The 13732-nt window shown below is 40.0% G+C and overlaps 1 protein-coding gene across 1 annotated transcript; it reads left to right on the top strand.

Annotated features, from left to right (window-relative positions):
* Positions 1–2623: 2623 nt before the first annotated feature.
* Positions 2624–13129, top strand: znf865 (zinc finger protein 865). Its single transcript, XM_081376933.1, has 3 exons — positions 2624–3002; positions 3311–3420; positions 6571–13129. The coding sequence occupies exon 3, from the start codon at positions 7356–7358 to the stop codon at positions 11865–11867; it is 4512 nt and encodes a 1503-aa protein (XP_081233059.1). The 5' UTR covers positions 2624–3002; positions 3311–3420; positions 6571–7355; the 3' UTR covers positions 11868–13129.
* The last annotated feature ends 603 nt before the right edge of the window (positions 13130–13732 follow it).

Genomic DNA, 13732 nt, shown 5'->3' with positions numbered 1-13732 from the left:
AGCCGGAGAATAGCTTCGTATGACGGCATCAAACGTTCCGGAGTTGTCGCGGTTGTTCTGTTATTAAGCGTTAAGAGCTGAGATTTAATCATGGGCATGCAGTATGTCAAATAAGACAGCATAGTCTTCACACTTAATTTGCAACTCAAGCTGTTGTATTGAGGGGGACAGGGGAAAGGGTTTAGTTATACAATGGACAATTTAATCCAAGGGCTATTCTGAAACTTCTTCATGTGTGTCTGTGCTTCCGTGCTCTTGCGGCTTTTTATCTTTTCCCGGTGGCACGGCTGTGCGGAACATAGAGGCTACATGCCAATGAGTGTACAAAACAGAAAAACAGAACAAAATCTGCAAAGCTACTTCAACACTCTGTGTCACACTAAGATGCATTATTATCTAACCGATGAGTTAGGATTTAGGAGTAAAAGCTGTCTTGTTTATCTATATTATATTCAAGAAAAATGTCTTTTTTGTTAGCGATTTCTGTGTTTTTCAGCTGTCTCCACATCAAATGGACACTGTTGTGGTGGAATGTGTGAGAACGACCTGGCTGAGCAAGATTATTGGGCCATAATATAGTATTTTAGATCACTCTGCAATGTTTAAGCTTTTATTAACTTGTTAATAAAACTGAAGTTAAATCTGTTGAAAAGGAAAAAAAAAATTAGTGAATCCCGAATGTTCAAATATGTACACATGCCAATTTACGTGCATATATATATAAATATATATAGTCATCGATATTATTCATATTATTGATTATTATCATTGTTTTGTTTTATTTTTTTCTGTGATTTTAGAAATTGTTTTTATTCCTGTTTTCTGTTTATATTTGAGTTTATAGTGGATTCTAACCTTTGTAACTCAACAAAAAAGCAGATGCAATCATAGTGAAAAGACAAAACGCATGAAGATGTCAAAGCCAGTGTTGATGATGTCATATTGCTGACTTCTGATGTCAAGGCGTGTATGTGTCCAGTTTGTGTGTCTGTATTTGTGTGCTTGTGTGTATTTCAGTGTCTATTTTGGAATGCTTTATCTCGCATTTTATCTGACTTTTGCTTTGTGTGAAATCAGAGAATGTGCATTTCAGAAAACCCAAAATATCATTTTATTTTTTAAGTGAGTGTCTCTTTGAATGCAAAAAATAAACAAATCATTAAAAAAAAAATCCATTGCTGCATTCACCAAAGTTATGAAAAACAGAATAAACAACCACCATTTATTTAATGTTTTTTTTTCAGTATTATTTATTTTATTTTCTTCTTCTTTTAGATATGTTTCTTGCCATGAAATACATAAACCTTGTAAATTTTATGGGGGAAAATGCCACAATGCCATGCATAAAATATCTACAGCAAAAACTTTAATTATTATTTTGTAAATAAAATTCTTGCCATTAAGAAAGAAGCTGTTTTCTGGAGACTGACACGTGTTCTTTTTCTCATGAATCATGAAATCTGTTTGTTGTTTTTTTACATGTATATGTTTTTGAGATATGTTTTAGCCTAAATCTCAATATATAATGTGCTGAGTATTTTTAGCCATGCGTGATCTTGTATTAGACTAATTGTTTGTTTACATCGGCAAAACTCACTTAGCTACTTTTGACTAGTGTAGAATGCTTTAGATTAACAATGAAAAAGAAAGAGAATTATATAATAATGTAATGGCTGATGTAATCTAAGAAGTTGTTTCCCCACATTTACATTCCCATAAATCTCAATTTACCATTCTCCTGCATTCATTTTTTTTTTTTTTTCATTTTCTTTATATTTGGTCTAAAAATTAGTTTAAGCCTAATATATATATATATATATATATATAGTTTGTTACTGCTATAGTTTTATATTGCTGTAGTGTAAATTATAACTGTTCTCTGCGAAACATGTTTTCAATTAATGTTTAGTAATCTAAAATGGGACGTTTCAGGTTCTTAAATGGTTCCTAAGGGAGACGGACGAGCCATCACCGGCATTCGCCATTTTGAGGGGCAGGGTGGGCGAGGACCTTATGTTCTGGTAGGGTGGCGGGGGGAGACGGCGGCGGCATGTTGGTAAAATGGCTTCAGAGAGAGGTGCTGTGCACTGCAATTCTTTCCAAAATTTATGTGTAGTCTAAAATGCTGCGCGTGCTCTCACAAGGTGAAATAATTGTTCTAATTACTTTGGCTCGCATATGTGTGGAACAGCTGTTCTGACTGGCTATTTTGTATCAGTCAGTGCACAGCGCGAGAGAGAGATGAAATGTGATGTTTTTAAGTCTCGCGCGGCAGCTCGTGAAGTGTGTGCTTTGACAATGTGTTACTACGTCACAGAAATAACATATTTAGGACGCGCCATTTGTTGTTGTTTTTTTGGCGCTGTTTTCCTTAACCGTTAAAAACATTACGAGACTACGAACGCCGAAAAGTACACAATTCAGTGTGTTTTGTTAAACTCACACGCCATTACCCTGTCATCCTACCTCAAATGCATGATAGAATAAACCCGTGAATGAAAAAACCCTTTCTTTGACCCCACTTCATTACATGCTGGTTCAATGTACTAAGCAGAACAATGTCGGACGTTTTAACATGTAACACCACCCGGAACTTATATCACTGCCCGGAAACGACCACTGTGAGGCGAACAGAAGTACCCGAAGGAAGACGGGGGCACTAAAAATTGACACGGGGCGGAAAATATTTGGCCGACCATAATCCGCAAAAATTGAAGCGGAAAACGGACGGGAAGAGCAGTTTCGGTCGAAATTCTACGATGAGAATGATATCGCGTGAGGTTGAACGTTAGCGAGCGCAGCCAGCGGAAATTGGGGTTTGTTTAACGGATCGAAAGCGATGGAGAGGCCTGCGAGAGTGTTTTTCCACGGGATGGGGAAAAATGACCTGCTAACCTGAAATCGGATACCGCCTTTGTGCACATCTACGCTTTCGGCGCCCTTTTTAGCATTATTATTTTCACGCTTTGCTCTTCAAGAGGACTTTCTCCGTTCACGAGCAGGTGTGATAACAATGCTTTTGAATGCATTCTGTTGCGATGTAAAAGGGTACGACGTCTTTATTTAGCTAGCTAAGAGGCTAGCAGAGTGAAGTGGGCTTATAGCCTGAATTCATATGACGGGTTGTCTGCACTCACAGTCACTTTCTTGTTTATGTTTCTGTTTTTCTGTCATGTCGTTGGCCCCTACGCAACGAGTAGCATACGTGTATTTATGCTAAATTCGTGCATGATAATGGCAAATTGTTTGTAAATTTAACAAGTCTGATTTTGCTCTCATTTTTATTTTGAAACTTTTTGGTCTGCCATAGAGGGATGTGATTGAAAAAGGGAATTCGGCTCTCCCCCTCTCCCTCATCCCCTTCACATTCAACACAACCATCCCGGATCAGCGCTTTTCTTTCAACCTGCAGAGGCTTTGGTAAGTTTGATTTCAATTCTACACTGGAGTTTAATTGTAACTGCATGCAGATTTTGTTAGTGATGTTGACATGGTGTCCTCATTTGATTTTCTTTGCTGAGCTCAGGTTTTCATGTTTCACCCTCAATGTATCCGAGTATTGTTTTCTCCCCATGCGTTCTCGTGTTTTTAGTGTTATCTGGCGCTTTTTGTTTACATCAGTGTTTTAGTTGCATCTTAGTTACTTTTGACAGGTATGAGGACTTGATTTTGACAGATTTAAGGATTTAATTTGTGCAGATATCAGAATTTGATTGTAAAGGCTCAGTTTGTATGGATGAATGTTTTGACTGGTGTGGTTATACTGTAATATTTACGGTAACGCTTTACAATAAGGTTTCATTAGTTAACTAGTCTAGTTAACATGAACTAAGAATTAATTCATAGTTCATGTTAATTCATGAACAACGTTGTTAATTTCAACATTTACTAATACATCATTAAAATCAAAAGCTGTATTTGTTAACATTAACAAAGATTAATAAATACTGTAACAAATGTTCTGCTCATTGTTAGTTAATACAATAACTAATGTTAACAAATTAGACCTTATTGTAAAGTGTTACTGTATTTGTCTAGCTGTTTAAAAAAAAGAATATATATATATATATATATATATATATATATATATATATTCAAGGTGAATGTAGACAAATTCAGTCACTTTTGTCAGCAATTAATTTGTTTGTTTATTGAAAACTGGCTGTACAAGTGTGAATTTGGGTGATTTTTGAGTACATTGAGTAAAACAACCAGTGGTCAAATAGTTTCAGCTCAGTTTTGACATAGCCTATAAGGACTTGATTTTGATAGATATTCAAATGATTGGAGTGTGTGAATGTGAACAGTCTGTTTACTTTTTTGCCTGGTTCTTAATTCGGTTAAGTAATGAATAATAGTTAAATAAACAATAATATAAAGTTGCTTTTTGCTTTTGTCATCAAGCTTGCATATTTGACAACATGATGCACAGTTCATCGCAGGCCTAAAAGGACCTGATATCCTTAAACTGTTTTTAAACTGGTAACATGTAAAATGGCTTAGCCCTTAGACGTCAAGCATTATGCTTTGATTAATCTGTCAGTATTACTATAGGGCTGGAACTAACGATTATTACCTTTTTTTTTCTATCGATTATTTTTTCGATTAATCCAATAATGTAACTATAATTTTTCCCTCATGTTAATCCATCCATTTTTTTAATAGTTCATTAATCCTTAGGTTAATTTACCAATAAATAATAACCGCAACTAATATATCTATGAAGTTTTACCTAATGATATTATTTATCACAAAAGATAAGGTTGATGCAATCTAGGCTTGATTACTAGGAAAGTTGTTTATAGGGCCCTATGAAATCCATGTATTTTTTTACTATGATGATGAAGCCTGAAAACCAGCAATCAGTGACTCCCATTTTTTACTTTTTCCCCGTTTAAATTTTTCTGGACTCAATTTTAATGGTTAAATTATTAACCCAAAGCAAAATATGTATATATATTTTTAGCATGAAAATTAAACCTATAAAAAATTTTGGCAAAAATTTGGCTTACTGTTAAAATGAAAACATGGAAGAAAAATGTATTATTCCTTAAATAAAGTTTTAATAATAATTTATTATTACTACTACATTACGACATAAGACATTATTTTACGATACGATATTTTACTATATCTCTTTACATAAATTTTTTTTTTTCTACTACTTAAAAACTATATCGTTATTTTACTAACCCAACTAATTACTCATCCGGGCTTTCCAATAGGTTGCACGTAAGGGAAAAAAAAAAAAAAGTAGCACGATTCTTTCTGCCAGTTGGGCTGCAGCAGAGAAGCTGCAAAGAACAGCTTTGCAAGAATCGCCAAAAATTGGGTTTATAATGGAACAACGGGACAGTTGGGTTTAGGAAAAAAAGAACAGGACTGTTGGGGGCGTGTCATCACAATGGTGGCTCTCCATCGTGATGTCGGTCATCGTCCATCGGCACAACCCTAGTACAAAGAGTTCACAACATTTTTTTACAGTAGTGTTTTTTCGTTATAATTTTATGTAGCCTAGCCTATGTGACAGACTTAAGATGCACATGTTGCTCTTAACTGTATTTTCTTTTTCAAGTGATTCCAATCATAATTCAAGCAAATCAGAATCATCATGGCGAACAGAGAACATCTGAATTGTCTCAGCTGAAAGAAATAATCCATTATTTATCAGCTTTAATATATCAGCCAAATTTTATAATCGGGTCGATAACATCATAAAATGAACATATATCAGCCGATACCGATACTCTGGCAAATATATCACGCGTCCCTACTTTTTGGAAGTGATCTCGATGACGAAAGGTCTTCTAGTTCACCTGAAATTACCCTATTTGATCATTTGTTTATTTATTCAAATAAAATCAGGTAAATTGGGCAATTTATTTGACAGCCATTTCAATGTTAAAAGTGTCTAAAGTTACCTGACATGACCCTATTTATTTATTTATTAGCTTGCAAAAGTGTGAAATTTGTGTTTTCTGTTTACTTTGATATAAGGATTTAAAATTGACACTCAAGTGTACCTGTCTGGATTGGAATGTGTGAATGAATTGTAGACAGTTTATATTATGAAGAACCCTTTTTTTTTTTTTACTTGGTTCTTCAGTTATGGTGTGTGTGCTATACATGAAATGTTTTAATGCATAAATGTCATAAAGCTATTTGGCAACATGACCCTCTTTTTTTTCTCAGGCCTAGATGTAATTTATTGCCTCATAGGCCTTTTTTTTTATGATTTAAGAAATTAGCATAGTCCTTAGAAGTCAGGTGTTTATGGTTGGTCAAGTAATCTGTCAATGTTTTTTAAGTAGTTTTATCACAATATCCCAGCACTTCAGAAGTTGATATCAATGCCAGTGGAATAAGTTAAATATTACTGTACAAAAGTACCAAAGTAAAAATATTTGTTTTGTGGTTTGGTTAAAAGTTATGCTGTGCCTTAGCTTTGTGAGTCATTGCTTAGTTCTCATGTCTTGATTGTACCATCTTTTGTTTTGAAATATACTTCCTTTTTTGATTGAAAGCCTTCTTACTGTTTTTGATCTCTCTCTCTCTCTATATTTTTTTAAGGACTGACAGGGTGCCCACAGAAGAGAGGAGAAGAACTTGGTCATACCACTGTGCTGTGTTTGTGGTCTTCCAGCTGAGGTGTTAAAGACAAAGGTTGAATAGACTCTGTGGACTATCTAACCTTTCACCTTTTAACTTCAGACTTGAACGATTGAAAAAGTTGCTTACCACAATTTTCTCTTTAAATGAGGACATTTCTGAGAAGTCACAAAGTGGAACCATTTTATTCAGAACTTGTCAAAGGAATACACAAATAGCAAGGCACGCAGACATTCCCTCATCGCTTCAGTTTTAAATGGCTTTCAACACTAAAGGATTTGCTTTTTAGTGATAAACACATTTTGTAAAAACATATTTCATATGGTAGTATTAGACATGTTTTTACTGTTTTAACTGTAGATATAGTCATTTTGGAAGACCAACGCAGACCTGTGTTTATTGCATGATATTGTAAACCAACTTTTTTCTTATTTATAGATTATTATTTAATCCAAGACTTCCAGACTTTTCTCACATGTAGTGGCCCATTACTATAGTCAAAACTCTGTTTGTTTGGGATGGACAGTCACAACATCAGACAAATTACTCCCACACAGACATTGCTTTCTAAAAACTGGAGCTGCTAGCAGATTACTTTAAAGCTTTATATTGATTATTAGTGGCCCTAGTGCCAGATTTTTTTTTCTGCACATCTTTTAGGTAAGATTACGTAAGTCCACTTTGCCGCAGTACCAGGTGAACAGGGATTCAAAATCCTAAAAACGCCCCTCAACAGTTAGAGGGAGATGTTTCAGTTTGGAAAGTACCCTATGGACATTTTAGAAATGCTTAGTGGACACCAGGCTCACCAGTTCAAAGGACTGGGGCTGGAAAGACAATTGCAGCACCAACAACAAGTCCAACTTCAGCACCAGCAGCAGCTTCAACAGCAGCAGCAACAACAAAGTGAGGCATCTGGTGGCCTCCTGTCTGGGCTTGGACTTGGTTCCCTTCAAGGATCTAGAAGTAATGCATTTGCAGATTCTTCATCCTTATTTGCCAAAATGAGTGCGCCCCCTCCACCTCTTCCACAACAAACTCAGTCCTCATCATCACAAAGCACACGTAAATCAAGCAAGATGAGCAGCAGCAGTGGGAGTGGCAGTTCTGCCTCTGGCTATCCACAATTTCTACGCACATTTCACCCTGCTGAGGCTGCACTAGCCCAGGAGCAGCTTCACTCAGGAATGGGGCGTTTCGATTTTGCTGGAGGAAGTACTGGAGGAGTTGTAACATCTGCGCCACCACCACCACCCTTGCACCCTGGTCTCTCTGTTCCTCAGCCATCTCCTGGACCATCCTCGTCGTCCCCCTCCCCTTCGAGTTCAACCACCACTTCTAATAATCCCCCCAGCAGTAGCAGCTCAGTAGCTGGATTAGTCGGAGCCCAGTCTGATGCAAGAAGTTTACACCAGCAGTTCAGTTGCATGCTCGCTGCAAACCAATACCTGTTTTCTGGAGTGCCCACAAATGCCAGTTTGGAACAGTTTCTAGTTCAGCAGGGTCCCCATAATCATCTTGGTCTTTCAGATTCGAATACAGGTCTTGCTCCTCCTCCAGCCCTTCATCCTTCCCACACCCATGGCCATCCAACTCCCCAGCCCCAACAACAGCAGCAGCAGCTGCCACCTCATGCGTTGTCCCACCCTCACAGCCATGCCCATCCACACCACCCTCTACACCCTGCCCCCCAACCATCACCACTTGGTGGTTTTGATTTCCAAGGTATTCCTGTTCTTTCGTCTAATCAACTGGCTTCCCTAATGCAACAAGAAACAGGCCTGCCTTTGCCACTCCCACTCCATCTCTCCATACCAAAAGATGATGGCAAAGGAGATAGTGGATCTGGGGCTGGAGGAAGTGGAGGTAGTGGCAGCAGGAGAAAGAAAGCCATGGCTGGCTACCTGCCCCAGAGGAAGGCAGAAGGTAACAGTAGCAGCAGTACAAGCAGTGCTAACTGTCATGGCAGCTCTGGGGCACATGGTCATGATGGGTCCTCTGGTCTTGTGGGAGGAGGTGGAGGGGTTGGAATGAGGGGTCTTGGTGGTGACCCCTCCTCCATCCTCTCCTCGTCAACACCATCCTCCTCTTCTTCAACTGTCTCCTCCTCTTCTTCCTCTGCCCCATCTTCAAACTCTGCTTCTGTGCTGGTATCAAATATCTCTCAAAACCCCAAGCCTGAAAACCAGCAATCAATGACTCCCAATATCACACAGCCTGAGCAAGAACCTCTCTTTCATTGTGGAGAGTGCGGCAAGTCTTTTAGCCACCTCCCAAGCCTTCGTCGACACATACGCTGCCATGAAGAAGACGGCAGTCGTCCCAACAGCAGCACAAACACAAACCCAAGTCATCAGCATCAGTCAGATCTCCCCCACTCAACACAAGATGGAATTTCTCAAAATGCTCACCACCAGCATGAAAATCCAGACCCCATGTCTTCCACTTGCCCAAGTCCAGATAAGTCATACTGTTGCAATGAATGTGGAAAGGGGTTCAAGAAGAGAGGACACCTGCTTCAGCATGGCATTATCCATTCTGGAGCTCGTCCATATGCCTGCTCTGTTTGTGAGCGTTCGTTCAACCGCAGAGAGTCTCTCACTCGACATGAGAAAATTCACGAAGACAAGCCCTACCGCTGCCCTGCTTGTGGCCGCTGCTTTAGAGAGAGCACTTCTTTGCTTAACCATGCTGCATCAGGTGACTGTGGCAAGCCAGGGAGGAGGTCTAGAAGCAGTGATGGTAGCTCAATAAGTTCAGTAGAGGGCAAAGTTGAAAGTGATTTTTCAGGTGGACAAATGACGGACACAAAAGAATTAGTATTTTGCAAGAATGAGGATAGCACAGCAGGGATGTCTTGTGACAGTCTGTATTCACAGGGAAGAAGTGCTAATCAAAACCCTGTGGGCAAAACTGAAGAAAAGTATAACCCTGAGTATTCAAGAGATCCTTACCAAACGTCATACAGGGTTGATGACTACCGTCGTCAACAGGGCAACCCATCATCCTACTCTGGAGACTCCTGTAGCAACAGCATGTCAAGTCCGGCGCTCAGAAAAGCTCCTTTAGCCCCAACACTTCATCCACACCCTCAAAATCAGCAGCACCATCACCAACAGCAATCTCATCTTCCTCTCTCCTCTCTTTTGGATGACTCTGAAGATGAAGTCACCAGTAGTGCCATGTCTGCCATTGCTGCAGCTGCTGCCGCCTCTGTCTTGCCTGCTGAAATGAATAGTACTGGGGGACGAGAGGAACGGAGAGACATTATTGGAGGTCTGTTAGGAGGGCTTGGCTTCGGGTCTATGGGTGCCTCTTCGTCTACATCTACAGGAAATGGTGGGAATGAAGAATGCCTGAGTGGTTCAATGATACCTTTATCTCACCCCACCCAACAGCAGCCTAATTCACAGAATGCCAACAATCCTAATGCCAAACCCAAGCGGCCACGGAAGCCCAGACAGAAAAGAGAGCCGAGACCTGGTGGGGCTCCAGGAGAAGGAGTAAAACGTCGGAGAAGCAATCAGAGTGGTGCTGCTGGAGATGGTTCTGAAAGGCCTTATTTATGCACTGTTTGTGGACGGGGCTTTAGTAGACGTGAGACCTTACGTCGGCACGAACGTGTGCATACAGGGGAAAAGCCATTTCATTGTGACATCTGTGGTAAAGACTTCCGAGAGCCGTTTCATCTTACCAAACATCAGACTGTTCACTCGGGGGAGAAGAACTACAAATGTACTCTTTGTGGAAAAGATTTTGGATATGCACAGAGTCTGAAAAGGCATGAAAAACTGCATCTACGGGGAGATTTCAAGCCGAGGCGGAGTAAAACCAAATCTGCTGCAAATCAAGGGGGACCCGCTAATCAAGATCAAACTAATCAAACCAACCCTGGCGCTTATTACTCCTATTCTCAGGATAAAGTTCAAGGATCTAATGCTAACACAAGCAACCAACCCCCTCCTAAGCTATATACATGTGAGATTTGCTGGAAATCCTTCCGCCATCACTTCCACCTAACTGCCCATCACCAAGCCATTCATGAACATGGAGGGGAGAAACTGTTTTCATGTGAAGTGTGCGGTAAGGCGTTTTCTTACTCCAACAGCCTGACCAGACATAGATTATCTCAACACGGTTTGACTCGTACTGGGCCAACAACACAACCAACAGGAAGTGAATCTATTGGAACTGCCCCATCTGTCTCTGAGAGTGAGGCTGCAACCAATGCACTCCTTCATATAACACCTGAAAGTGGAAGTCATGGAGTACAACAGCCCCATTCGACCATCGCTCACACACAGCATCCTCAGCCTGCTGGTTATTCTCCTCTCTTTTACACTCCAGAGTCAGGACATCACAGTTCAAATGTCAATTCACACCCCCAACATCTGCACTACTCAAACCCCACTATGGGTCCCCTCCAGCTTCAACAGCCAATCAGCGGGAAACAGCTAATTTATTCAGGGGTACCAGGTAACACCCTTCATTCCACTCCACCTCATATCCACATTTCGCCACCCCAGCACTCTCATCACCACCAGCAACAGCAGCACCCTTTTTCATTGCAGTCTCAGCATCTACAGCAAAGCCCTCAGGCCCAGGGAGATGCCACACAAAGGAAGAAAAAAAAAAGAAAGAAAAAATATAAACTGGCTAGTAGCATGCAGTTGATGACTGGATTCAGTGCTTACGAAATTGCTAGAAGGCGTATGTATTTAAAACGAAAGAAGTGCAGGCTTCAGCAGCAGCTAAAGCGAAAGAAGTGGATAGCTCAGCTGAAATGGGCCAAGTTTACTGGAGCTGGGCTTGGTTTAAATGTAGGTGGAAGCACATGGCGTGCGGGGCGGTTAAGGTTTAGAGGCCTTCGGTCTCTCATCGTCCCCTTAAAGTCATATTCTTGCCCAGTCTGTCCCTTTACCACTTTTTCAAGCCGCATAATTCTTTCAGTGCACCGTGTAACCAGGCATCCACCAAGAAAACATGGCCGTCAGACTCGCCTGCGCTGCATAGTCTGTGGAAAACGTTCTCGAAGGCTACTGACAGCTCTCCGTCATCGGGCCCACCACCTCTCTCAAGGGGCGTTCTCTTGCTCTCGATGTCCCTCTAGATTCTGGAACGGAACCCTCCTGCAGCGCCACAAATTTGCTTGTCGGCGTGTCAGTAGAGGAATCAGAATGTCAATAAAGGGGACTAATGTTCAGAAGACAGAGGACCAGATTGAAAGATCAACAGTTGTGACAGGGTACAGGCACTAAGTAAACTGACATCTAAAAAAGTACAGGGGTAACATGGAAATAGGCATAGAGGATTTTTATGGAAATTGCCACACATTCAACTCCTTAAACGTGGTCAGACTATAACCAAGGGAGTGCCTCTTAAAAATAAAAGACTCAGTTGATGTGAAAACAAGCCTGTACCTTAAGAACCATCCATTATAGACATGGATCTCTAACACGGTTTCTCCAAAGGGGAAGAATATTCTAGATTATGGAACTGTTTTTGGTAGCACCTTTGTTGTAATGGTAGCATCTCTATCCTCTAAAAATGCATTCATTATGTATTTTCGTAACTTTATTTGTGCTGCAATGATGGATGCATACCAGTGAAAGTGAACTAATTTGAACAGTAACAATCTATTCTTTAAACTAGTTTCCCCCCAGTACTCAGAGCTTAACGGTATAGCCCTTGTTTACGCTCAAATATACGTAGCTTTTTTGTTCATTGTGGTGTTGCGTTTTGTTTTCCCCCTTTTGCTGTCTTCATGTTAAAATGCAAATGTTCGATCTGGAACTGAAAGTTACTGGTTTTGGGAAGAGGATCAAGTACATGATGTGTGTATTCCCTATGAACAACCTCAATTATGACACTCCAGGTTGAATTCAACAGTGTCTCAAAGAGGACTCTGCGGTGAAACTGTTAAAATGTGCAAAATATTCTACAGAGTCGATGAGAAGGGGACAGAATGGTGTTGCTGATGCCATGTTCCTGTGTTTAATGTCATCTGTTTTTTTTTTTGTTTTTTTGTTTTTTTTTAAGAAATATGTAAAGAAACCTTTGCAGGTGTTTCTATGGCAAGTGTTAATGTCTTTGGTTGCGAGATTGGCTAGCGGGTGAGAGGAATAGCCAATCTGTACTGTACAATGCGTATTATATTTTATTATGTAACAGTTTTTCTTTTTTATTATTCAAAGTATATGTTTTTTTTTTAATCATTTTTACTATTTTAGGGGTGGGTGGGTATGTGGCAGGGCCTGTCATTGTAAGATGTGGGGAATATATGTGTCGGTGTGATTTTTGTTCCCTGCCCCTTTGATCTGTTTAACCCAAACCACAGTTTAGCCCAGCTTTCCCAACACTATTGTATTCATTCTCAATACTTTTACTTAGCTCTACTGTCCCAATGTTTTCCTCTCAGTAAACTAAAATACAAAATATAAATACTAAACAACTGTTTTCTTTTTCTGAGTCAACAGAAATGTTGAGTTTCTCAGAAAGCAAATAAAAAGATAGGAAATGTACAGTTTTTTGTTTGACTATGTTGTATTTTCTTTTGAATGTTTATTAGAAGCAGAGCTCTTCCTCTTCATGGCGGTGAGCAGATTGGATTAATTGGTTATTTATGGCATGTAGGTTAAATGATTTATAAATCAAATTAAAGGATACGACCAGGTGTTACGCATCTGGTGCCATGGTGCCGTGTTCAGCGGGATGGTGCTGTTTACAGCTCACATGTGTTGACACATGCCCTATGCAGTGCCACACACTATTAGAGTTGGGGGGAAGAATGCCTTAAAGGGTACTTTGGTTTGGTGTGTCAGAGGAACACAACCGTCTGTTCACTTAGTTTTTCTCTCAGTGTCTCCAAGCAAAAGTTTAATGAGTTCAATACAGGACATCATCTCACATGGCTTAATTGAAAAAAACGTGAAACTGCAAGTTGCAAATGATGTCCTCTAGGTGGCAGTAATGTTCTCTGTGTAGCCGTGTTCTCAGAAATCAAATCAACTTGATTGGCCTTGCAAGGCTTGTACAGTGCAGACTGTCGAACACATCATGCACAATACCAGTGATTGGTTTTTTTCTTCTTCCTGTCAGGACCATGCGTATTGTGTGCTATTGT

The sequence above is a fragment of the Scardinius erythrophthalmus genome, assembly GCF_964197995.2.
Source record: "Scardinius erythrophthalmus genome assembly, chromosome: 10".
Lineage (NCBI taxonomy): Eukaryota > Metazoa > Chordata > Actinopteri > Cypriniformes > Leuciscidae > Scardinius > Scardinius erythrophthalmus.
This window is presented reverse-complemented; position numbering and strand designations above follow the sequence as displayed.

Excerpts from the sequence above, each read along its gene's own strand:
- znf865 (XM_081376933.1), top strand. The coding sequence starts at position 7,356 with ATGTTTCAGTTTGGAAAGTACCCTATGGACATTTTAGAAATGCTTAGT.